Source organism: Medicago sativa, chromosome 1 (assembly GCF_051527215.1).
Source record: "Medicago sativa cultivar Bolivia chromosome 1, Bolivia_mono, whole genome shotgun sequence".
NCBI classification, from domain to species: Eukaryota; Viridiplantae; Streptophyta; class Magnoliopsida; order Fabales; family Fabaceae; genus Medicago; species Medicago sativa.
The window spans coordinates 52,796,208-52,819,475 of record NC_140749.1 but is presented as its reverse complement, the minus strand read 5'-3'; the positions used below and the strand labels follow the sequence as shown (position 1 = coordinate 52,819,475).

The 23,268-nt window shown below is 32.9% G+C and overlaps 3 protein-coding genes across 3 annotated transcripts; 1 reads left to right on the top strand and 2 right to left on the bottom strand.

Annotated features, from left to right (window-relative positions):
• Nucleotides 1-1,488: 1,488 nt before the first annotated feature.
• Nucleotides 1,489-6,440, bottom strand: LOC146955296 (protein CYTOSOLIC ABA RECEPTOR KINASE 4-like). The gene is made up of 8 exons (XM_085721005.1): nt 6,287-6,440; nt 5,698-5,833; nt 3,898-4,157; nt 3,605-3,731; nt 3,239-3,512; nt 2,423-2,555; nt 2,229-2,315; nt 1,489-1,859 (listed from the first exon to the last, which is right to left on the bottom strand). Exons 2-8 carry the CDS (start codon nt 5,801-5,803, stop codon nt 1,734-1,736), a joined length of 1,113 nt encoding a protein of 370 aa, XP_085577131.1. The 5' UTR covers nt 5,804-5,833; nt 6,287-6,440; the 3' UTR covers nt 1,489-1,733.
• Nucleotides 6,441-9,053: 2,613 nt separating this feature from the next.
• On the bottom strand, nt 9,054-13,262 carry LOC146955295 (E3 ubiquitin-protein ligase SINAT2-like). Its single transcript, XM_085721000.1, has 4 exons — nt 13,131-13,262; nt 11,918-12,224; nt 9,981-10,367; nt 9,054-9,594 (listed from the first exon to the last, which is right to left on the bottom strand). Exons 2-4 carry the CDS (start codon nt 12,137-12,139, stop codon nt 9,274-9,276), a joined length of 930 nt encoding a protein of 309 aa, XP_085577126.1. The 5' UTR covers nt 12,140-12,224; nt 13,131-13,262; the 3' UTR covers nt 9,054-9,273.
• A 6,217-nt stretch (nt 13,263-19,479) lies between these two features.
• On the top strand, nt 19,480-22,335 carry LOC146955294 (uncharacterized). Its single transcript, XM_085720996.1, has 3 exons — nt 19,480-20,430; nt 21,738-21,817; nt 21,900-22,335. The coding sequence occupies exons 1-3, from the start codon at nt 19,570-19,572 to the stop codon at nt 21,991-21,993; spliced, it is 1,035 nt and encodes a 344-aa protein (XP_085577122.1). The 5' UTR covers nt 19,480-19,569; the 3' UTR covers nt 21,994-22,335.
• The last annotated feature ends 933 nt before the right edge of the window (nt 22,336-23,268 follow it).

Below are 23,268 nucleotides of genomic sequence, written 5' to 3'. Positions count from 1 at the left end.
AATAGAACAAAACCATACACGTGCTCTTGTGAATTCCTCTTCCATGCCATATACACAACTGATAAGATGTCGTAAACCTCAAAGTCTTTTCTCAAGTATAAATATGGAATTAATTCCAGTACGTTTGTAAAATAAAACGAAATCAACCTCATTGGTTATTTCCCCTTTTGCTCTGAAACCGCGATGCCACCATCCTTGGAAATCGATGGTGCTTGACGGCTAACAACAACTGCAGTTTGCAGTGTGCACTTGCTACCATTATCCAGAACACTATGTTGTGCTTCAGGATTCAAAACCCTACCAAAACCATAATCTAACCGTCCTTTCTGCTCCACCGTATTTGTACGATACCCAATCCCTCCTTGTCGTGATGAAACTCTTGACATGTCATGTCTTTTGTCCTTCGACCAACTCGCTTTCCACCCTTTTAACCTAACCACAAACCAATCTCCCATATCCCCCCCTAAGGTTGTGCTTCAGGATTCAACACCCTACCAAAACCTTAGTTTGTGCTTCAGGATATCCTATGTGTTCATAGGATATCCAATCCCGCCTTGTTGTGATGAAACTCTTGATATGTCTTGTCTTCTGTCCTCCGGCCGACTCACTTTCCACCTTCTTAACCTAACCACAAACCAATCTCCCATATCCCCTGCCTCCCCCCAATTTTTGTCACCCTGACTGGATCCCTTCCCCACCGTAGTTCCTCACCGCCGACGAATAGGAGTTCTTGCGCGGTTGCCCTAGGAGGCTAGGATAACTCTCTCTCTCTCTCTCTCTCTCTCTCTCTCTCTCTCTCTCTCTCTCTCTCTCTCTCTCTCTCTCTCTCTCTCCCCCTCCCTCTCTCAACATGATGTAGTTAGTTTAAAAATAAGTTAAAATAATGAACGTATAATCTAACTCAATATGTGTATGGACATTTTCCATCCATAGTTTGAAAGCTAAATAAATGTTATCATCAATATATAGAAGTTTTAGAAGGCAAAAGTACATTAGCAACCCAAACTCTTAATCCTAATAGCCAAACTGAATTGATCCACATATGACCAATGATCAAGAATAATGAAAGATCCACGATCTTTAATATTGCATGCATTCATCGTCGGAAAAAAAAAGTTGTTGCTGATGTTCGCTCATTTTGACTATAGGTTTTTTTTTGAATCGGCAAAATATTATTAACCAACAAGCCTGTGCAAGATGCACTAATAAGCTCGGGTGGGAAAAAAAATACAAGGGGAAATCGGTTGCCATATAAACATCGGCTCGAAGAAAAACCCCTTAAAAACCACCCCAAAACAACTGAACAAACCATTGGTCATTTCGACTATAGGTGATCTTTGAAATTACAAATTCAACCACATTTTGACAAGTCATTTGAAAGGTTAGGAGCATGCTGAATTCGGTGATAGCTACAATAAACCCCTTCCTCAAAATATGGTACCGACAAATTGAGCCACTCTCATTACTCATAAGTCATAACATATGTTCTTTTTCTTATAGACAAATTATAAACCCCTTTGATTTTTATTTATATAGACAAATTATGGTCTAGCTAGTTCATGCATTATACACACAATATTTTTCCGGTTACACAGGATATCAAGAAGCCTGAATCAACTTGGCTTAGTACAATATCTAGAACAACAAAATTAAGAACAACTTCACTGTGTTACTAATTAATCGCCCTAAAACTTGATTAACCCTTCATTCTCAAATAGGTTATGGTCAGAATGTCAAGCATGAGAGTCAGGTCCAGCCGGTTTCGAATTGAGAAGTGGCTGGAGAGCTTTGACAACAATCGTCATGTTTGGCCTGAAATCAGCTTCATACTGAACACAAAGTGCTGCAACTGCTGCCAACTGCATATCCACATCGAACACCGATTACAACAATGATATTTTAGATATATTCGGTGCGATCAGATAAAAAGATTCATTAAGCACTTATTAAATTAGTATTTATCATATAAACACTTATATCTAGAAAAAGTTATTATGTAAGTTATAACTTGTTTTCGGATGTTATTTTAGAAGTTTATTGAAATGAACATTTTTTTATTTTAACATCCCGGTTTCAGAGAATTGTTTTAACCTCCCGGTTTTAGAGAAAAATGATCGTATTGAAATAAGATGAAAACAACTTTTAAACATGTCGTAAACTATTTTCATAAGTTCTTTCAGGAACACTCTCATCGAAGATCAAACTAAGAGATAAACAAAGAAACGAACCTTAGCAATCGCTTTTGGCGGATAGTCATTGTTTAGTTTAGGATCCACACATTGTTTCACTTTGTCTTCACTTAATCTTGGAGTGGCCTAAAGTAATGGTCAGAAATCATATTAGAAAAAACAAAGAGTATACAATAATGAAAAAATGATCCAAAAGACAATAAAACCATGTGAGAATGTTTGAAAGGGCATACCCAAGTTACAAGACTTTGTTGTCCTTTAGGCATTGTATGGTCCACTGGCTTTCTTCCTGTCAAGAGTTCTAAAAGGACAACTCCAAAACTATAAACATCACTTTTTTGGGTTATTTGCCCTGTCATAGCATACCTAAAAATGAAAAAAATATATATATATATATGATCATTTAGAAAAAATTAAACTATTTTCAACTTACAAAACATGAAATTTTCTTAATTAGGAAAGGAATCCAAAGATAAGCTAAGAAGCTCAAATTTTCTGAAGGTGTGCACATTTACTCATTATTATACTTGGTCTAGATACAAAAATACAATATTATCATTCATTGCAATTCGAATATTGCCATGTTTAGTTCACTGACGTTAGATAGTGGTGGCATCGCGTAGCGGAATTTCAATCAATCGCTACTATTCTGCGATACATTATTTACGACAAAATATTGTCAAGTATCGGCTATAGAACTATTGCATAGAGGAATTTGAACGAACCACTATTTTGTGCAATCTACGATTGACAATACTGGTTTAGTTTTATTGAAATTGTTAAATTTTCCATGATCTGCCATAGTTGAAAATGCGGAAGTTGACATCAATTAATCTTGGCCACCCGATCTCGATGAGACAACTTACATTTTGAAATTAAACTTCAAAGTTGATTATAGAAGTTGAAATGTGAGTTGTCTGTTCTCAATTGGATGGCCGAGATTGCATGACTGCATCCACTGGGACATTTTTTTGACAAAGGCGATCCAAATCCTAAGCATAACTAGGTTTCATCAAACTAAGAGTGAGGTAGAGTTCAAGCATATATACTCTGGAGCATGATAGCCAAATGTTCCCAAGACTCTTGTTGAATGTAGTCGAGCTGCCGAGTCAGAAGACTGATTTGTCAAGTTGAAATCTGCAATCTTAGCCTCATAATCATTGAACAGCAAAACATTGGTGGATCTAACATCTCTATGAACTATTGAAGGTTGAACTTTCTCATGAAGAAACTCAAGTCCTTTTGCTGCACCAAATGCAACTTTTACTCTTTGGTTCCAACTTAAAATTATACCAGGTTCAGCCCCTTGAACTCCTTTTCTTCCTGGAACATCAAAAGCTTAGTAGTGTTCAACATATTAACGCACGCGAACTATTTCCTTAATATATAGAAGTTAGTTATATTGTAAGGCTTACCATGCAATGTGTCATGCAAAGAACCAAGACTTGCATATTGGTAAACCAAAATTCTGTTATTTGCCTCAAGACAATATCCCATTAACCCCACAAAGTGTTCATTCTTCAGTCTTGAAACAATTGCTAACTGTATGATGGTTCCATAGTGACATATGATTCAGATAGTGACAATCCAACAAGTCAAAATATTTCCTCAATGAATTATCAATCTCAAATATAAAAAAATAAAAATAAAATATATATATATATATATATATATATATATATATATATATTTATATTTATATTTATACCTGCGCTTCAAAATCGGAATCGGAGTCAGGATCCGGCGAAGAACCAGTATCCAGCTTCTTAATGGCAGCTTCCTCCCCAGTACTCAACTTTGCGCGGAAAACCCTCCCATTGGAACCTTCTCCAATAAGTGCTTTTGTACCAAAGTTATCTGTTAACCGCTTTAACTCGCTCAACTTAATTTCGGTTGACTCAATTTCTAATGCTTTCTGCGGACCACCACTCTTGATAATATTGCTCCTTGGCTCTCCTCTATCACCGCCTGCGTTCAAAAATTACTGTAAGTCTCTTCTCCTATCTAGGGAATAGGGATACTAAAGTTACTTATAGAGCTGCATCAGAAAAAGGTTCACAACTGATATTTAGGCTGTGAACATCAAGATTTTTGAAGTACCGCAGTCATAATGCGGCTGCGGTTGACTGCAATTATCCTAGTATGTTCCCGCAGTCATATCAGGCATTTGATTGCGATTATTATCTATAATATCAAAGATCGCGACTGCGTTTTAAAACCTTTATTATACCTATGTTCCCTCAGGTAATACAAATTATATAGTTAAGATAGTATTAGAAAACTATAGTTTGTCACTTTGTTTTGAGATAAATTGTGCCAAATTACTGATCAGTTTGTCAGACATTATCAGAAAATACAAATAAGAGCTATGCAAATAAAGAGAAATTTTTTAATTACATAGTAACGCGTATCTAATTCTGTTGAAGTGGAATTTCAGAGGAAATTATGCAGAATATAAAACTCCAATTATATATTTTAACTCTTTCTATTTTCCAGTAGATTTAGAACTTAAATTAGAATTTATCCTTGTTTTCAGTCGTCTCATATGCTTTTTTGTTTCTCAAACAAGGTAATGCAAATCAATGCTCTCAACAAGCAAAACTTGTTATCATGTGTCAATCATCAAACTGTCCATTGCATGGATAGATAGCTAGTATAAGCTAAATATTTTCAGGATTGACTTTTTGAGCTTGCTAGTATCATAATCACTTGTGAGACTGCCTGAGAGAGCTTATTGAAATAGCCTATGACATGTCCATAGGCTATGTTCAACTTAATTTGATAAACTCTTTAGAATAACTTATGAAAACAGCTTATATGAAAATAGTTTAACTCATAGTCACATAATTCTCTTGACATGATCCTTCAAAAAAGAATTAAAAATTCTCTTGACATGCTGTGAACTGCAAATTGCTACTTGCGTACCGATTTGTGGTATTTTTGCGAAACCGCACACATATACCCCTATAATTCCTCGAAACCGACGAACTGGTGATCCAAGTGAAGATCAAAGAAAGAGGAATAAGAGGTTAAATAGGAGGCAAAAGATAGAGGAAAATCTCTTTGAAGCTTAGAGAAAATCTCTTTGAAGCTTAGTGAAAATCTCTTGAATACAAAGAGATTTTAAGTACCGGAGACGGTGTTGGGCAGTTGGAAAAACTTACATTGGGTAAACAAGATCTTTTTCTTCAGAATTTATCAATGGCTTATTATACTTAATTAGGTAGTACTGGTACTATGAACCGATGCGTCCCAATGTTCTATACCCCATACGTACCGTATTCTTCACATGTCATGTACTGTGAACCCTACCGCATACCAACCCGAATTGTGAATCATGTGACTATGGTTTAACTTTATTTTATCTTGTTAGATATAACTTATAACATTAATTATACTGCATCAAAACAGAGTTAAGTAGAGAAAGAGCAATAAAATAATGGTACAAAATGTGAAAAATTTGAAAGAAAATGAAGCATGCAAATTATGAAAGGGATATGTTAAATACCTCCACCACCACGACCACCATATGCGTTACTCCCTATAGCTGCTGAACTGTAATGATTTGCAGCTAAAGTGGTTAAATCCTCATCTGCACCTCCACAGCACAACATAGCTCCAGGTTTTATGGTAGAATCACTAGTCTAAACAAGCCATTAAGAGTAAACAATATCCAATTAATGACCTGAAAATGTTGCAAGATTCGAATATTTTTTTTACCATATATTATAGATGATAGCCACCAATAATTTATATTTTGGAAATGGTAACATGATAGTAATAAATTGGGGTCTGCAACCGCAATTGCCGAAACAAAATAGAGGTTTTAGAAGTCTTCACAATCGCAATTGCAGTTGCATCCTCCGCATTTCCCACAATATAAATGTTCGTAGCGTAACTACAACCGAGAGGTCCCTAATTTCATTTTTATCGTTTAATTTGTTTCTAGAAAAATGTAAAAGATGGAGACATTACATCATTATGGATTTTTTTATGGTATTGTAAACAAAAAACACAAGCAACGTAGAACAAAACATGACAAGAAAGAAAAAAATATAGAAAAAGAAAACATAAACGAAATTAGACATTGTGATTACCTGTTTCTGAAGAAAGACAGAAATTTGAATGCAACAATTAATATATATGAAGAGAAGAATTAAATTAAATGAATTCAAGGAGGAGGAGGAAGAAGAAGAACAAATTAAAATTAATGTGTTCTTCTTCTTCTAACGTTATTTTCCAAATCAAATTAAGCACGTTTTGGAGAAAGGGAACTATGTTTATGTCTTTCCCGGGAAAGTCGGTTGTTTTTTAATTATCTTAAAAACATAGTGTTGTGTACGTGCCACCACGATGCACGTACTTCGCATGTTACTATTTTCATGTGTTTCAATGTCTATGATTTGTTTTGTCAAATTAATTTGGATACCTACTTGCATGCACTACGACAATGGTCAGTCAATAATTTCTATAAAAAAAAAAGGTCGATAGATAATTATTTTTCTTAGAGGAATGGTGAATAGATAATTAAAAATAGACAATTTCTAAGATACATTTGATAATTCGACATGTATAGGTATATTTCATCTTTAAATTTGTAGTAAAGTGAATTTTATTTTTAAATCATTTTCTATCATTTAAAATTATTATAACTAAATCTTATCTATCGAAAATGTCAACGAAATCAAATTTAGTATGATTTTATTACTCATTTTTTCCAATAAAATGTTAAAATAAATTAGTATGATTCTTGTAAACAATGAAATGACATTTTTTTTCTTACGAAATGATCCTTCCAAAATACAAAAATTGACAAATAGTTATTTAATTCATAAAAATATGAATAGCTATTTATTAATCAAATACACCGGTATATTTCAATTTACGAATGTCCCATAGAAGCTCCCATAAAAATATGATATGCTTAGTTAAAGGAGAAATAATTTAATTTGAATCATCAACATTTTGTGTGTTAATCATCCGGTTCATAGGAGAAAAGAGTCTTAGTAATTCGGAGTTTCGACCAGTAGGTAAGTAAAGTCGGACAAAAAATTGTTTCCACCAAGAATCGAACTCAAGTTCTCCTGAATGATTCACCCTAAGGTCATTAATCACTTGAATTCAGTCACTTGATTATATCTTCATCGGCTTATGGCTTGGTTTATCACCATTTTAACCATAGTCTAATTGAAATTGAATAAACCAGTTTACATCGTGGTTACCGTTAAGCAAACCATTGTTACTTTCTTTTTTTTTGGTAGATAGATGAAATGGCAAAGCCTTTATAAACTCACACACACAAGTGGAGGTACCGAGGTTTGAACCCCGATCATGGCGTCTGGCCTAACAATTTCGGCATTTTGCCAGTTGAGCTAGGACTTATGTTTCTATTTTTATACTTTACTTACTAATATTTTTATATTTTTATTTATTTATTTGTCATCTTATTTTAATGGGCCTTACTAACGAATGCCCTAAGGACGCTCTTTAAGGATTCTAAAGTAAGAAAATATTCATTGAAAAAGTCTAATGCCCGATCATGGGTCTTATTTCTGATGCATTGAATATACAAGTTTCCATAAAAAATTTACTATCTAAAGTCTTTAAAGAATGCCCGAAGAACATTCGTTAGCATTTCTCTATTTTAAATCATGGTTTAACCAATTAAAATAAAGAGCAATGATATTTGAACAACTATTTTGTACAACCTTTTTGACAACTTTCATTTTCTCTTTTCTCATTGGTCAAAAACAATGGAGAGAGAAAAAGGAAGAGAGAGAGTAAGAATATAATGTGAGTATGAGAGAGAAATTTGTCTAAAAGTTGTCACAAAATAGTTGTACAAATATCATTTCTCTAAAATAAAACTGAGAAGTTTTGTTGGTTTGAACTCTGATCAAACTTTCTTTTTTCTTTTTTTAAATATGACATTGGTATATGAAGAATTCACTGACTTTATTTTATTGTTGACTAATATTCACAAGAAATCTGACTAATCACTTTTAATGGAGTTACTTCCAATCGTAGAGTTAAGGGTTAATTTTCTTTCCATCAAAAAGTAAAACGTGAGTTAACTCACGCAGATGTTATATTCCGCGTGAATTAACTCACGCTATTTTTAAAACTTAATGTAATTTTTTCTACTCCACGCTAATTTGGTTGCAGCGGGTAGTTAGCCTTTGATGCATAGCCTTTTGTTAACACAATCTAATTTGTTAACAGAATCTAATTTGATGCATGTTGATAAAGCTATAAGTAACTTTGATGCGTAGCCTTTTACACTAATTCAATCCTAGATTATTTATACAACTTCCTATGTGATTGTGAGAGAAAGAAAACTTTGTTTGTAATTAGAAAAGAGAGTTTGTAACTAAAAGAAAAGAATGAAGATCCTCAATAATAGTTGCTTGCTTCCGTGGAGTAGAAAAATTACATTGGTTTAAGTTTTAAAACTAGCGTGAGTTAACTCGCTCGGGGTATAACACCAATGTGAGTTAACTCACGCAGCGTGAGTTAACTTACATTGGGTATAACACATGTGTGGGTTAACTCACGCATGGTATTTTTAGAAGTTTGGTTGGGAGCGAGCAATTTTTGTTGGGAGAAGAGCATTTCTCAAGTTAATTTAGCACTAGCTTTCATTATATTTTTCCGTCTTTTTTCTCTAACATTTAGACATGGAAACTTGTAAAGAGATAAATAAAAGAATAAATAAACAAAAATATAGAATTTTCTATTTTTTATTTTTATACTTTTTATTGTTTTACTATATTATTTATTTTTCATACTCTTTAATTCCATTTCCTATTTTTTGAATATTTTTAAACAAGTAAAATAAAAAGATAGCAGTCAAAATGGCAGATATTTCACATTCAAAAGCACAGCATTTATTAGTATTAATGCCATTTTAATAAATAAAAAAACAAAAGAACATAAAGCTCAAGCCCAGCTTGAATGTTACCTCTAATGTCTATGAGAGTCTATGAAGACAAATAAAAGCTTCATTCTCTGCAGAGACCAAAATCTTTAAAATGTTTCAGAATACAGAATCATCGTGTGACATCCCTAAAATAATTACATATTTTCATTCTTCTTTCCATATACGACCAGTGACCCTCAACTTTAATTGTTGTTTATCACCACCGGAAAAATAAAGAGCTAGGTTTCTCTGAATGATGAGTCCATCTTGGCTGTCACGAACTTTTCTATGACTCTCGCGAATGCTCCTTGGAATTCCTTGCCATATAAGTTTGCGGCTATTTGCACCAACTTCTAAGCTATACCTAAATTTCTTTGCTTCTTTCTCATCACCCAAAAATCGTAAAAACGCCATGTAAACTGGAGCTGTGCCAAGTAGAAACGCCTCAAAGTGCAAGCAAAAATGCTTTCCAAAACAATTGAAAACCTGCAAAGATATGTAGATTAGAATGATGACATGTTTTCAACTGTTTCAAAGTAAATCAAGGGAGAGAAAACATTACACTCTGCAATTGAAATCATTTAATAGATTAATCATAAACTTAGCATAGTCACACCTCCAATAATTTTGTATAGAGTACAATTTAACAAATCAACTAGATTCATATAAAGTTATTAGATGTGTAACTATGCTAAGTTTGAAACCTGATGTTAACAAATCTGCAAATACAGACTCTTCAAAATATGATATGAAAATGTTACATTTCAAAAAGTAAGCCTATAACAATTTTGCTGATACAAATCTAGGAGAAATGATACATCAAGTTATAGAGTAAAATAAACCATCTGTTGAATCTGTAAAAAACAACTTACAGTTAGCATCCATGTGGCATTTTCAACTTCATGTGGATTTGATTTGACATAACGATGGTTAAAGGTGAATCCATCATGTACGTCGACCTTGTGATCATCCTTGAGATGGTTCATAAGAGCTTGAATATCACACATCATAGAGCACTCTGATCCAGCATAGGGGCAACTGTATGGACGAAATCGACAATTTTGCTCATGCTTTAGCTTAGAGTGGTATGGGAATATATCATGACAACCTAGATTCTGATATCTGCAAGGAAGCTCCATTGATTCCGCCACTTTCTCCAAAGCCAAACACCTTATATTCCCAAGATCACGGTGACATGTTGGGCAACGGTTATGCACCGTAATCTTACAATTTGAACATAATGTGTGGCCATTTGGGCACTGGAACAAATAATTCAGTTATCAAGGAAAAACATTAAATTTAGACGAATATCAGAAATGAACATCTATTAAAATAAGTATTAGGGATTCACTTAAATGAAAATAACCACATGAACTGTGATCAACTAACTAAATAGTTATACAGACAGTACACAAAAAATTAGCTAACATTTAAGGGAGCTCATGACCCTGACGGTCACAAAAACTCGGCAATTAGAGCTATTTGGGCAGGTAAGGCCAAGTTTCAGCTGAAAATTCGATCAGGATTGAGCCAAATGTTAGGCCTGGTGTTTTTCAGGCTGGGATTGGGGCAGCAATGAGACCATCCGGCCCATGAAAACATTTGAAAGGACCAGGCCCAAGGTAATTACTATTATTTCTCATGCTTCCTAGGTTGGAGACTACTCATTAGCAAGCTTCTGTTTGGCCCCACCCAACAAAGGCCAACGAAAACCACAGCAGACCAGAATATGATAGGGCCTGCTTTGCCTAAGTCTTACTATGACCAGGCCCAAAATTTTGGCCTCATAATGTTTGGGGGCTGGGATCAGGCCAGTTAAAGCACAACCCATGAGCCCCACTTCAAACATTATACAAAGATACGATCACCATCGTTTGTAGGATCAGTGTACGCACATTTCATTTATTCCCGGCCTTTCGTTCACAGGATGTGCATGATATCATAGTGAAAATTACATTAGAAAAATATCGACAAATTATATACCAAACTTCTCATCTGCTTGTTATTGCTTGATATAACCAAAAATATTAATTGATGTAGCAGTATACATCAAGAGAAGGTTCATGACAAATTTCTCAAAGGCAAAAACCTATCATGATTACAACCTTTAAAAATAAATTTAATAGACATTGGTCCCAAGGATTGAAGCCGCTGAATTTGTTAGTTACACTCCCTACATTTCTCAATCCATCCCTCTCATTCAAGATAAATAGAAAAGCTATTTATTTACAGTTCAGCAATTCATTAGGGTATAGAATTGAAGTCTAATACTCGTTGGCACGGGGTGAATTGTGCAGACTTTGTAGTAGAGGAATAAGCAATAAAAGTGCTATGTGGAAAAGAAATCACGCTACATGAATGAACATGGAAATAGAGATTATCAGTGCCACTTTATGTATGCTTATAGGCGTTCTTAGATTGACTTATTTGAACTTATCTATTGGTGTAAGCACCTGTGTCGCTGTTTCGGAGAGCTTTTGAAAACAAATCATGACATAGTTGTATGTTGTTTTCAGCTTATTTCCATAAGCTCTCGATGATAGCTTATAACTTACATGAAAATCGTACGACTTTGTTTTATCTTTTGAAATAGAAATAGTTTATACATTACCTAACCACTTATATGATAAGCACTTAATCAAGATGTTTACCCAAACAGGACCATATATTTTTTTATGTTTAAATCATGGAGTATAAAATATAAGCTTTTTGAATGTGCTACCAAACACACAAAAACACATGCTACTAAATTTCAAGTTGAAGGAAATAAAAGTGAATTTCAAATTGAAACGAAATTACAAGTACGAACCTGATGAATTGGGGGATACATCAAATTCTTGCAAACAGGGCACTCAAGTAGGTCATACACACCATTCTTTGAATGATTTCCATTCTTTCCATCCAAACAAGTCCTTGATTTTGTGAATGAACTATTGGAATTAGCCTCAGATTTAGACTTAGCTGTCTCAAAATCTGAAAATATCAGGTGTGGTTCAAGAACTTCTTTGAAGGAACTGCCTCCTAGATCCATTGAAAAATTCAGATCTATAGAAATACTTTCTCAATGACTTTGACTCAGATTTCTGCTTTCATATCTTTCTACAAGCACCGCACATCTGTAACGAAATAAAGAGGTCAATGCTGAAAAACATACTCAGAAAAATGATACTCTTTTAAAACATTATCCTTCATTTATTCAAAGTTCATGAACTCAATAAAAGAAAATATTTATAACAACAACATCACACAACATAGCTCTCTAAAATGCACTCCGTAAACTGAATCGCTCACTACCAAAACAAGGACAAATTACACAATACGCATCAAATATTAATGTATTAGCATTCAATCTGTTTGACTACATGTTTGTCAGGAAACAAGAATAAAATGTTTTTTTTTTTTTACCAAAAGATGTTCTTCATACTTCAAAACTATAACGAAAATGTGAAAATTAACATCCAAAATTTTTGAAGTACTTCGATTTAAGGATGAAGAACAACACAGTCACAACTCATAACAAAAAACCACCACATTGAACAACAATTTCATCCCAGAAACACCTCCTACTCTAAATCCCCAATTTCAAGAAAAATATTGGAAATCACGGAAAATCTTATGTTACAAAGATCATAACAACAACTCATAAATTCAATCAACCAACATAATCAAATCTTCAAATTTTAACATCAAAAACAAAATCATCCATCCAACAATTCATCACAAGCAAAACAACATTAAATTCCTTCAACAGCAACAATGCAACAAAAACTAAACACATAACATCACATGCAAAATGAACACAAACCTCAAAACTAGCATCCAAAACAAATTCACAAGATGTAAAATAAATTGCAACCCAATTTTAAAAAATCAAACTTTATTAAATAAACTAACAAACCCACATTTTTTTTTAATCAAAAACAACTTATACATTTTTTAATCACAATAAAAAAATACCCAAAAACTTAAAAAAAAAACAAAAAATTATTTAAAATGGAGCAAAAAACGATGAAAAATTGTACCACGAGATTCTTAAGGTGTCGGTGGTTGATTATGTGTGAATGCTGAGAAACATGGTTGTCTTGTTCTTCTATTTTTCTTCTAACGTTGTTTCGAAATCGCAGGATTTGTTTTCGTTCCTTGTATTGTGCCCTGTTTTTTGTTGTTAATAATTTATTTATTAATTAATAATTTCTGACAGCAATTTAATTTAGTTTGGGGAAAATTAGTAAAATATTTTGGTTTTGTCTGTCGTTACGTAAGTACACATTCCTAACTAACAAGGGTGGATGGACCAGTGATACTACTTCCATATGCCATTGCCACCTACAACTTTCTCTGTAATCAATACTCAATTTAACAATTCTTGAAATATTATTATCTCATCAATTTAATTTAAATAACTCTACGAGTAAACCACTAAATTGATCTTTGTCTTTGTAAATCACTTTCAAATTAGTCGATATCTCTATTAATATTTCAAAAAACTTGTCTTTGTCAAAAGTTTTTTAATTAAGTCTCTCGTCATGCGACAAAAACATAGAGAGAGATTTAATTGAGAAACTTTTGATAATATTTGAAAATAATCTATTTCTTTGTCAAAAGTTTCTCAATTAAGTGTCTTGTCGTGTTACAAAAACATAGAGACATAAATCTAATTGAGAAACTTCTGACAAATACAAGGACTATTTTAAAATGATATTAATAAAGTTATGGACTAATTTGAGATTGACTTCCAAAGACATGCACCAAATTGGTGGTTTACTCAATATACTATTGTTAAGATAATAAATATATGAAATTTGTCACTTTAGTTACTATTTCCACTTTCACAAATGATACGTCGCTTTGGCATAAACGACAAAAAACCTACAAATATTATATAATCAAAAAGAGTGAGATACTCGGGACTCCGAATCTATAATATTGACACCCAAATAATTTATAGCGGATTGTGCTTTAAAATTAATGTGTTTTTTGTTTCTATAGGGTTGATTCGAATCGAGTCCGAGGTGATTTGAATGATGTTGATATTTTAGATGATTTGAATCATAATGTAGTATGATTCAAATCAAGTGTGTTTTTCATATAAATATTAGACTTTTAAAAGCATTTTCATCACACAAAAATAGAACCTAGAGAGAGGAGACAAAAAAAGTTAAGGTTTTAAGTGAAGGGAAATTGATATATAAAACGTAGTGGATAATTAAAATTTATTTCTCATCCTGGATTAATACGGATTTGTCATGAATTAGTGATAGGAATGTTACCTTTTGAATTGCAAAATCTTTGTTGTGAAAACACATTCGATCACGAGCAAAACAAAGTAGTGATGCTTTAATCCACACGAACGGACCTTCTAAAGTGATCAGTGCAAGCCAAGTCAATCAGAGCTTTAGAGAAACTAGAGTTTCTGAAAAGCGATATGATATTCAACGTCCTGTAAGTTCTATTTATAGACTCACGTATGTGCACCTCTTAACTATTTTTAAATAAAATATATATCTTTTGAAACAATTTCAAAAACATATATTTGATTTTATTTAAATCCAAAATATATCATTTGAAACAATTTCAAAAGCATATCTTTGATTTTATTTGAATTTAAAATATATCTTTTTTTTCAAACAATTTCAAAATTATTTATTTGATTTTATTTAAATCCAATATAAATAAAATATTTATTTTCAAACAATTTCAATATCAAATATTTGTTATTAATTTCTCTCATCCATGGTGTATTTGGTAAAATTATAGCCGAAAGTCTATAACTAAAAAAACTAGCTGATTGAAATTAAAGGGGTTGGTACAATTAGCTTTTGAAATGTTTGAGAAATTTAAAATGTCTGAGAAATTTAAAATTATATTTATAATTTTTTTTAACTAATATATTATCTTAATAATTTGAATGTATTTAAAAGTATTTTTTTATCTTTAAAATGATAAATGTGATATATGATTTAATTGAGATTATCGTTAATAAATTTTGTTTGACTTCTTTTATTATATATATATATTTTTTCTAAATATAATTATCTCTTTTTATTTAAATTTGTAAATATGTTCAAAGAACAAAATAAATAAAAAAAGAAAGCCCGTATAAAAAAAAATCAAATCTAAGAACAATATTTCAACCAATTGAAACAATAAAAAAAAAAAATCAATAGAAAGCAACATAATGTGGGAAGTTACTTTTTTGTAAAAAAAAACGTGGGAAGTTTTTTTCTCATTAGTGGGTAGTTTTTATTAATAACAATTTTTTTTTAATATACAAAAATGGTATATATAAACAAAATTAGGAAATCTCTGAAGCACAAGGTGTGCCTATGAAACTCCTCGAGAAACATTCAAACAATGTTACACAACAGTTAGCCAATGACCAAACATAACAAAGGGCTTGACCACCACGAAGTAAAGCCAAAAACAAAGTTTGTGTTACTAGCCTTCAGCCACCATGAAGAATAGTGTTTTACTTTATCTAACAACTTATCTATGGAACTTTCGACATTAGTAAACAATCTATAGTTACGATCATTCCATATAGTTCAGGCGCAAAGTAACCAAACAAGCTGCATGAAAGAACACTTTGCGCTCGAACCGCTCGCGAAGTGAGTAAACTAATACAAGTGGTATGAGATACTGAAAGGATCTGGTCTCGACACACCAAGCCAAGACCGCACCGCATGCCATAACAAACCGTAAAAATCACAAGATAAGAATAAATGTTGAGATATCTCCATGTGTGCACACCCTGCTACACAACCCGCATCAACGTCAGAGATAATACCGCGATCCAGAAGATTTGACCTTGTAGGCAACCAATTTCGCAATAACCACCAAGCAAAAATGGACACCTTCAAAGGAACTTGTTTATGCCAAATCAAATTTGCCACCTATTCACCCTGAGGGGCATCTCGAGATGTGAGAAGCTGGTAGGCACCACGAACCGTGTAACCTGCACACGAAGTTATAAATGGAAGAAAATGTGAAAAGCTATAAGCTACAAGCTTAAAAGCTAGTGAAAATAGCATCTCAAAAAAAATGTATAAACTAGTGAGAGAAGCTTGTTACCAAAGCTTATAGGATGGTCTAATTAGCTATAAGCTAGCTTGATGGCTTTGTCATGTGTGTGACTATGTAAGTTCTAGTAATATTGATAATAATGTTAAATCATATATATATAATATTATAAACAACGATAAGCATTTTTTTTGTGGTGTCCCGAGTTCGAACTCCAGACATTGCATATATTATGCATTGTCCCTACCAACTGAGCTAAGCTCACGAGGACCAACGATAAACATCTAGCAATACGTCGCTGCCACCCAAGTGAAGAAAAACTTACATGATCTGACAAAATATTTCTATGATAACTATAATGTGTATAATTACATCTTTGTCCTTGAAACTATTTTGAAATTAAGGCATAGATTGTGTCACTCTTTTAAAGTTTCAATATTTATATTTCTTGAATCTAGAATATAATAAGTATCGAATATATCCAATATGTCACCACCCATTCCATACAAAACAAACTTTCAAATTCCAACACGAGACCTCCCAACAACCACCCTGAAACCAAACAAAAGCCTAACATCATACATCATGCCATTGACAAAAGCCAAAACAAAGAGACAAAAACTGAAAGCACTTGCAACGGTTGCACCTCATCCGACTATAAATCGATACATGACAATCTTCCCGACAAAATTCATTTCACTCAAACTCCGTCACCACCTTAAAATGTCAAATCCTCTAACAATCACAAACGCCATACCTCGCCACGACAATCACGACCAAAACAACCCCCCCCATAGCCAAACAAAACCAAAATGGTAACCCCCGCAAACACCACACCATCGAACGACGATGTTCTGACTAAAGACAATGATCCTTCTCCAAAACAATTGCACCTGAAGCACGACAAAGGCACAACGAAGCCCACCGAAAACCTACGATAAATTTAGCCCAATCAATCAGAACAAGATCAACAAAAGCAATAAAATAACAAAGTAACGAACCCAGATAAAACATAAACCAGAAACATATGAACGAAGAACGAACGACACCATTCCATTAACATAGTGAAGCCAACAACTTTCGTTTACCTCAAAAACAGATCGACGAACACACCAACACAATAACACAAAGGAAATCGCACCCTGGTTGTGTGTGAGTAACATAGTAATGCATGACCAAAGCTCTACCCCATCAACTGCTTAACAACCCCATTTTAGATTGAAGGAGGGAACAAAAGGTGGTGTACGGCCGCAACAAAGTTGAAGTTAATATTATGTTATGAAATTATTATCGAGTACAATACATTCGACAAATAAATCATCCATTTTTAAATTTTTCTAAAATTACAAAATTATTTTAAGTTTATTTATAGGGGAGTTTGTACATCCATTGTGGTTCTATCTAGCTTGAAGAATTAGTTTTTTTAGTTGCGCGCATATGTTATCTTGTTTATTTACCAAACACAAAGTAGCAATTTTACTAAAGTTATGTTTTAAAAATGGTAAGAAATGCAACTTTTTTATCGTTGATAAGTCGCTATGGTTTTATAAAGGTAACTCTAAGGCTTTGTTTAGATTGATGGAAGAGAGCGGAATTTAAATGAACGAAATGGAATGGAATGGAACGGACCTAACCATTTTTCAGTCCAACTTTTTTTTTACAAATTTATCCATAACAACTACATTCTTTTTTCAAATTCAAATCTACACCATAACTATAAAAAAAATTGAAAACTAACTAGCAATTTTAGTTGATTTATTTTTTATACAACTTTTTTCAATTCAATTTTTTTACAAAAACAAAACGATATTCATTAATTCAAATTTATAGAGTACATCAGATACAAACATTACTAAAAACGTAAAGGATGAATCTATTAACAAACTTACAACACCCAAGTTAATAGCATACAACGACAAAATCCCGACAAATAATATGATAAAATCTAAGTCACCGAAATACCCATGCTTCCAGATCTGCAACGTTAACGGCCAAATCATCGATTGAATTTGTAATTGACTAAAGTCGATCTTTCAATATGAACTAAACGAACACCGCAACAAGACATAAAATCATACGCCACACAAGACGACGAACAACACAACGCCGCACTTAGACGACGAATTAAATAAAAACAAAAGGAAAAACTTGATATATGTGAAAACCACTTATTTAGATTGAAAGAAAGAAGAAAAAAGATGTAGAAAGATGATTCTGAGTCAAAAAATGACCTAAAACCACTCATCTTCGATGAATGAAGGAGGAAGAAAACTTAGAGAGAAAGTGAAATTTCTCTCACTAAAAAACTAGGGCCAGCAAAACTGCATCTCAAATTAACTCTGCAGATTCAATTCAAATTTTAAAAACATATAAAATAAATATTGAAACTTGAGTAAAATTTAAATAAAACAAATAATATAAATATTATAAAAAAAATTAAATTAGATTATATGATCAAATATGTATTCATTGAAATACAATAAAAAGGTGGATATATTTTAAGGGTATACCCTTAAAACATATTTTAGGAATATATTTCACTAACAATAATAGATAAATATATCTAGTAATTTAAAAGAATGAGTGTTTATTCTCTATAAAAAATAGAATCAGTATTTATAACTAGAGATCGACAAAATAATATGTAATTGTGTGTCTCTTAATTTAATTTAAGGCCATGATTTGGTACTTTTATTCATTGTATTTTTGCTCTTTGATTTACTTGTGTATAAAATTTTGCGCTTTTAATTTAATCTTCAAATTTATGATTTTTTTTCTTTTCTTATAACCTATCAATATTTCAATATACAATGCTAAAAAAATTCAAATGTATGGTCTTTCATTTTTGTTTCCACTAACAATATTAGATTTCAAACTTGAAAATGCAAATCAACCAAAAAGGCAAAATTCGAGTGAAATCAAGATGATTTTTTTCTATGTTATCTTTCAATGAATTGAGGGTAATTTACCATTTTCATCTTAAGAATATCAAACTTCTTTATCTCGTTCATATTAGAATCGAATCCTACTTATCATTAAATGTAAATTACCCTCAAAGAGTGATGTAGGTCTCGTCAAGAAAGATATATCTAAATTCTAAATTGTTATCTAAAATTAAGTTATGAGATTGCAAATGTAATTTACACTATTTTATGATTCAAGCACCCTATACTTACTATAAATTTATTTTAGACCCTAAACAAAATCTAATCCAAGTTTAGCCAGCTTCTAGATCCTTCCTCCGCCTCACTTGTTGGAGCTGAAACCAAACCAGGGTTTCTTTTCTTCATTCTCTAGACTCTTCCAAACACCACATTCCTATATAACACACCAAACTCAAATCTCAATCCCAAACCCAACATTATCATCATAGCAATTAACCTCAAACAACCACCACCGTTTGTTTTTGTTTCCTTAAAATTCGCTACCAAACCCAATTTCATGGCAAAATACGGCGAAGGAGACAAACGTTGGATCGTAGAAGACAGACCAGACGGAACAAACGTCCACAACTGGCACTGGTCCGAAACCAATTGTTTAGAATGGTCTAAAACCTTCTTCAACAATCTCTTCACCAATCTCAAAATCATCGATGACCACGAAAATAATCTTCAAATCACTGTCAAAAAAGTCGAAAAGCTTTCCGGCGAAGCCTACGTTAATGTCCGGAAAGGTAAAATCATCCCTGGTTACGAAATCAGCGTTAACCTTACCTGGGAAGGTGAATCGCGTGACTCTGAAGGAAAGGTTTTGCAGAAGGTTAAGGGAAGTGTTGAAATTCCGTATATCTCTGATGAGAATGCTGATGAAGATCCTGAAATTAGGGTTAGTGTTAAAGAAGAAGGAAAAATTGCGAATAGTTTGAGGGATGTGATGAATTTGAAAGGGAAAGGGTTGATTTTGGAGAAGGTTAGGATTTGGGTTGAGAGTATGTCGAAAGGGGGGCCTGTTAAGGATGATCTTGAGAGTAAGAAGGTTTTGCCGAAGAATTCGGTTGCGGTGGAGAAGAAAAAGGAGGAGGAAGTTGTTCCGGTTGCGAAGGAGAAGGGGAAGAAAGGGTGTAAAGTGATTAGTTTGAATGAGAAGTTTAATTGTAGGGCGAAGGATTTGTTTGAGATTATGATGGATGAGAATAGATGGAAGGGTTTTACGCAGAGTAATGCTAGGATTAGTAAAGAGGTTGGGGGTGAGTTTAGTATTTTTGATGGGTCTGTTACAGGGACGAATTTGGAGTTGGAAGAAGGGAAGTTGATTGTTCAGAGATGGAGATTTGGAAGTTGGCCTGATGGAATGCAATCAATGGTTAGTGTTGTTTGATTTTTGTTTATGTTTGAATTAAGGGTTTTTCTATTTTGCAAGGTTTTAGATTACGGTTGTGTTGCGGTATATAGGGCCTGTTTGGATTGACTTATTCGAGTTTATGGACTAGGCATAAATACTTGTTTGTTTGTGTTTTCTGTTTGAATTGACTTATTCGAGTATATGGACTAGGCATAAACACTTGTGTGACACTTGTATATTAGGCATAAACACTCTTGAGACTGACCGAGTGAACTAGTAAAATAGTTGATGACATGTTAATAATTGGTTTTCAACTTATTTCTATAAACTTTTAGGATGGATAGCTTATCAAAATAATTTAGGCTTAATTTTCAATTTTGAACCCCCTATTTTCATTATTTTGCAGATTTGGTCGCCGTATTTTAAAATCTAAAAGTTTTGGTCATTTGTCCTATTTTTGAACTAAAAATTGGTGATGTGATATAATCTAAATGATGTGATTTATGATATGACGATGGAAAATGATTAACATCGATGAAACTGTACAAAAATTCCCTTAAAAACATCGTTTAAAACATGTCATATCACCATATTTTAGATCAAACCCAAACTGTCAAATTTTAAAATTGGGGAGCCAATTATGCATTTTAGATCAAATATTTGATAGAGGAGGGATCCAAATTGTTAAAGGGTCTTGTTAACTTGTGCCCTTAGGGCACATGTTAAGCAACCTAAATAGAACAATTTTACATTGGAAAACACAATATAACAACTTTTAAGAAGTTGAATGCACGCCTTTTGATATGTGTATTTCTATAATGAGTATCTTAACATGTGCCTTGAGGGCACAAGTTAACATTAGCCATTGTTAAATTTTAAAATAGAGGACTCAAACTGTTAAATTTTAAAATAAGGGGACTAATTATGCAAAATGATGAAAATAGGGGAACCAAAATTGCAATTAAGCCAATAATATATAATTTTTACAATAGTTTGGTTTTGTTTTTTAAAGCCAATGATATAAGCTCTTAATTAGGTTGTATCCAAACGGCGTTGTAATATTGCGGATATTTGTGGTTAAATACGGACAATGCAGTCTAAATCAGTGTTTAACTTTTTCGGTAAAACCAATATAATTGCAATTGAAGCTGCATCAGCTGCATTTGATTGTAAGCATTAGGTAATTTAGAATTCTGGTCTCAATCGCAGTCGTAGAAATATAAAAAACTATGATGTTGCGAGCTTAGCTGTGGCTGTATACTTTTGTTCAAAACCTTTTTCGGAACGTGATTTGAATATTTGTTTCTGAATGGCTGTGAATTTTGTAGGTGAGAATTGTGTTTGAGGAGCCTGAATCTGGAGTTACGGTTGTGAAGCTAACACACACTGATGTGCCTGAGGAAGACAGGTAAGTGTTTAATTATTTTGGTTTTGATGGATAATTTTGTGTCGGAGAATTGAGTTATTGAACTTGTTGTGTTCAAATGCAGATTCGGGAATGCGACTGTGGTGGAGAATACAGAGAGGGGGTGGAGGGATCTCATATTCCAGAGGATTCGATCTGTGTTTGGTTTTGGAATGTGAGATTTCATTGAAAGTATGTGTTGTAGAATTCGATTTTTGTTTTCTTTTTATATGGTTAGATCATTGGATTGGCATTGGATCATCTTATTGTGAAAGACGAAGTGTCTTTTGCAATGATTTCTGCTGCTACTTATTTCTGGTTTCAGAAACTCTATCTTGTTTATTACCATGGATGATCCTTGCTCGTTGTACGTCTAATTTAAGATTTGATTTGTCATCTTTGTCTTTTTAAGTGTCATCTTTGTCTTTCTAAGTGTTCCTTGGTTACAGAATTAACTCGTGTTATACAATTGAAAACAGTTGAAATTTCAATTTGCAATGAACTGCACCTGTCTTTATAAAGTTATTAAAAATGGATTTTCAGATTATGGATATTTTTACTGGCCGTCTTTATATTTATTGAAGAAATAGGGCATCCTGATATATTAAACTTGTTAGGAGTAAGGTTGCTACTGTCCTTGATAGGGTCATCCCAACATTATGATGATCTTATCTTAGAAATTGTGGTTTGGTCTAACCCAATTTCACCAAACCTGCTTGGGTGGTGAGTTGCCTCCCAGTTATTCAGGCCATCTTTCGATGTGACTCTTTGGCATGCCCCTAAAGTCCCGTATTATTGGTGCATGGATATTAACGGTGGGCGGTTCGATAGCGGAAACTTGATAGTAGGTCGACTAGAGGAGATTATGATATCATCCTAAAAATTGTGATCCGAACATAATTCCACAAAATCAATGTGTTTGGGCTTAACACAACTCCTTAAAACTGACTTGTGAGTTGAAGATTGTCCCACTTATAAACACTTACAAAGCGTAGTTGGACGTAAGACAACTTTCAAAACTGCTTGCGAGGTGAGGACCACTCTCACTTGCTTATACACAATTGTTTCGTTATATCTTATCTCATGTGATATTCTTTAATGGTCCTTTACGTTAGTTTTTTAATGTCTAATAATTCTGATATAAATTAAGCCATTTGATTGCATGTAACTGTGAACGACTAACACATAATTATTTTTTCATCTTCTTCTCGTGTATTCTTCTTCATCTTTATATCATTTTCATCAGAAAAATTAAAAACTCAACTCAGAAAATAAAAAATTTAAAACTCAAATTATGTTTTTCTCACCAATCTTCATTAAAAAAACCCTGAAAAAGAAATTCAAATATTAGGTGTTGTTTTTGCTTGTTTCGGACTCAAATTTCTAAACATGTTTAATTCAACCCATTTTCATTCTAACTCACATGTTTTTAAATTCAGCTTTAATTTTCAATC